This window comes from Arachis ipaensis, chromosome B02, assembly GCF_000816755.2.
Source record: "Arachis ipaensis cultivar K30076 chromosome B02, Araip1.1, whole genome shotgun sequence".
Lineage (NCBI taxonomy): Eukaryota > Viridiplantae > Streptophyta > Magnoliopsida > Fabales > Fabaceae > Arachis > Arachis ipaensis.
The window spans coordinates 31,608,184-31,611,411 of record NC_029786.2 but is presented as its reverse complement, the minus strand read 5'-3'; the positions used below and the strand labels follow the sequence as shown (position 1 = coordinate 31,611,411).

At 46.6% G+C, this 3,228-nt stretch overlaps 2 protein-coding genes across 2 annotated transcripts; both read right to left on the bottom strand.

The window, feature by feature from the left end:
• On the bottom strand, positions 229 to 1,209 carry LOC107627141. The gene has a single exon (XM_016330001.1). It carries the CDS (start codon positions 1,207 to 1,209, stop codon positions 229 to 231), a length of 981 nt encoding a protein of 326 aa, XP_016185487.1.
• On the bottom strand, positions 1,264 to 2,732 carry LOC107627140. Its single transcript, XM_016330000.1, has 2 exons — positions 2,120 to 2,732; positions 1,264 to 2,039 (listed from the first exon to the last, which is right to left on the bottom strand). The coding sequence occupies exons 1-2, from the start codon at positions 2,730 to 2,732 to the stop codon at positions 1,264 to 1,266; spliced, it is 1,389 nt and encodes a 462-aa protein (XP_016185486.1).

The following is a 3,228-nucleotide window of genomic DNA, read 5'->3' as shown; positions in this document are numbered from 1 at the left end:
TACTAGGGTTCAATGTAATACGTATTTAATGTTCTGTATGTTGGCCGATGTTATTCGTAGTTAAAAATTTGTATGTTTGCTTCAGTAAGGCAGTAAATGTTAACATTATCATGGTCTTAAACATCAGTGGATAACCTCAAATTTAAAATTACAAACACGACTAAGACAAAAAAGAAAATCTATTATAAAAATGCAAATTCAAAAATACAAACACAATGAAAATAAAAGTCATTCCCCCCCACCACTCGATCCAACACGCTGAGGACATCGACTCCGACTATGTCCTTGAGCACCACAGAGACGGCATATCCGAGGACCACGCATGTCGCGTGAGTCCATTTTGTTCAAGTATCTGGTCAATTTTGGGCGACCTTTCGACGTTCGCCTCAAGGCGGGATTAGCGACCAAAGTGGGTCCCTCATACGCAGGCCATGTCTCGGCATCACCTAACGGTGAGAACTTGAATCTATATACCTTACGGACCTCTGTCATCTTGTACACGTCATGAACATACATGTGCCAATCGATTCGCTGGTTAGCACGGCAAGCAATAACATGGCGACATGGTATTCGTTCCACCTGAAAGTGCCCACAGTCACACGTACGTCGTGCAAGATCAACGACTAATACCTTTCTGCTAGTCATTTCGCGCACCTCAAATACTTCATTTCGTCTGTCAAAACGGTGCACAACTATATTCCCAGCCTGTTGCATACTTGCCTCTATCCGCTGTTGTGCGAATACGGAATAAGTATATCCAGCACGTTTGCGTTCGTGAGACTCAGCACTCTTCCGCGTAAAAAGTTCATTTAACCGATAATACGTTGCTCGGACTAGCGCTAACACAGGTAGATTACGGGCACCCTTCAACACTGTGTTAATACACTCGACAAGGTTCGTTGTCATATGGCCCCATCGATGTGCCTCATCGAATGCCAATACCCAATGTCTAAGTCCAATGGCATCGCACCACCTGGCATATACCTCGCCTCGCTCTTCCAACCTCTTATAGTTGATGTTATACTCCTCCACCGTTCTTGAATACCCAATATTGACCACAAGCTTTTGCAAGTGAGGGACCTTGAATGCTCGTAGGAAGTTGCTGCCGATGTGCCTTATACAAAACATCCACCATGCTTTTGGAGGTTGCCAGTCACCTCCGGAACGATTTACTGCTGCTCGAATTGACTCATGCCGGTTCGAGATCATACCCACACCATCTTTTCTTACAACATGCGTTCGCAGATTCCTTAGAAAGAAGTGTCACGCATCAGCTGTCTCCCCTTCCACCAAGGCAAAAGCAATAGGCACAATGTTCTGGTTCCCATCCTGTGCAACAGCTACCAGAAGTGTACCTTTGTACTTTCTATATAGGTGTGTTCTGTCAACTTGAACTAGGGGCTTGCAATGCCTGAATGCCCTAACGCATGGATTGAAACTCCAAAATACGCGATGAAGTATATTTACCCCTTGCGCCTCTTCATTCCCATTGTAGAGTGGGCGTGTTTCTATCTGGACAAATGACCCAGGCATCTTCTGAACCATAACCGAGAGCCACCACGGCAAGGCTTGGTAACTCTCCTCCCAATCACCGAAAACTTTCGCTATGGACTTCTGCTTTGCCAACCAAGCCTTTTGGTAACTGATGGTATAGTTGAACCTTGACTGGACTTCGGCTATTATAGTTTTCACCTTTATGGATGGGTCAGTCTCGACCAATGGCCTTATAGCCTCGGCAATTGTGTCCAAGTCCAACTTGGAATGATCATGTGAAATCACTCCCGTTGTGCACGTGTGCCTACCGTTGTATCTGCGTATCTCCCAACAACCTTTTTTCCTTATCAAGCTGGTTCGGATAAGCCAGTCGCACCCGCGCCCATACATCTTGCATTTTGCATAGAACGTCTGTAGCTCAGACTCATACACGTCGTAGTCAACTCCTCTAGCGATAGTGTAACTTCTAATTGATGCCACGACCGACTTTCTAGAACTGTATTCCATTCCAATCCGGAACTCTCCGTCCTCGGAATCAGCAACGCCTACAGAAAGTGCCCATCATCGTTTACTAATCAATCCAAAGTATATATTAAAGAAAACATATTATTCGGTCATCACGTACCTATGTTTGAATATTCCGGAAACTCCGGTGCATGCATGGCGTCGAGATCCAACTCACGCATAAAAGGTGACACGTTCATCGGTTGACTGATCGATGGGTGAACCACTACATTATCAGCTGCTGTCTCAACTCCCGCATCACCATCCTGCTCTTCGTCGCCGGCTTCATAAGTGGCTTCGAAGTCCTCTTCGCTGTCACTACTCATTCCTTCGTACACTGCAGCTCTATCATCCTCCACCTCTAAGTCATTTTGAATCGCTTCCGCCTCTACGGTTTCAAACTCAACATACAGCTCAATCTGTGGCTGTCGCATCTGAGTCTGCCGGTGAATTTGAAACATATTATGCATAGTTACTTCGTCAGTGATTGGCATGGTATCAAACTGTATTGGACCACCAAAAACTATAACCGGATTCCGGTACAAAATTCTGCTCACTCTCATTAATGTACCGTTCTCCATGCTTTGACAGAGACCGTTCTGAAGTTCCATAAATGTCATGGTCCATGGAACCACAAAAAAAAACTGATTCTGACACACAAACCTCACTCCCTCATGAGTATTACGTATTATCTCACCGTCGCGATACACTACTAACTTTGCGGTATCCTCCATTACACCAGAAACACATTCAAAGAACACTCACACACTTCCTCAGCATGAAAATGAACCCAACCACAGCCTTATATATAGAGTAGCATTCACCGCGAACTCCAATCACGTACTACCACATGTCAGGACGCCCTTGCGTGCTGACTCAGCATGCCCCCACTTGATGCCCTCGTGTACCAATCAAGCTTGGCCACGTCCCCATGACGCCCCCACGTGATGCCACATCAGTATCACACCCCCCGTGCTAGGTCAGCACGCCCCCAAGTGTTGCCTGCGTGGTCCATTCAAGCTTCCCCACGTCATCATCACGCCCCCACGTGCTAGGTCAGCATGCCCCCACGTGATGCCACGTGTCCCGCTCAGGCTACGCCACATCATTGCGCCTCCCACTTGTCGCACGCAACACGCCCCTGCGTTTTGAGCTTGCATCCACCATTGGGTGAAACACACCATTGCTCCATTTCTGGCCAAAAAACCCCTTTCCTTCCCATATTGAAAT

Excerpts from the sequence above, each read along its gene's own strand:
- LOC107627140 (XM_016330000.1), bottom strand. The coding sequence starts at position 2,732 with ATGGAGGATACCGCAAAGTTAGTAGTGTATCGCGACGGTGAGATAATA. Across the intron at positions 2,040-2,119 it reads TCCGGAATATTCAAACATAG|GCGTTGCTGATTCCGAGGAC; the intron begins GTACGTGATGAC and ends CACTTTCTGTAG.
- LOC107627141 (XM_016330001.1), bottom strand. The coding sequence starts at position 1,209 with ATGATCTCGAACCGGCATGAGTCAATTCGAGCAGCAGTAAATCGTTCC.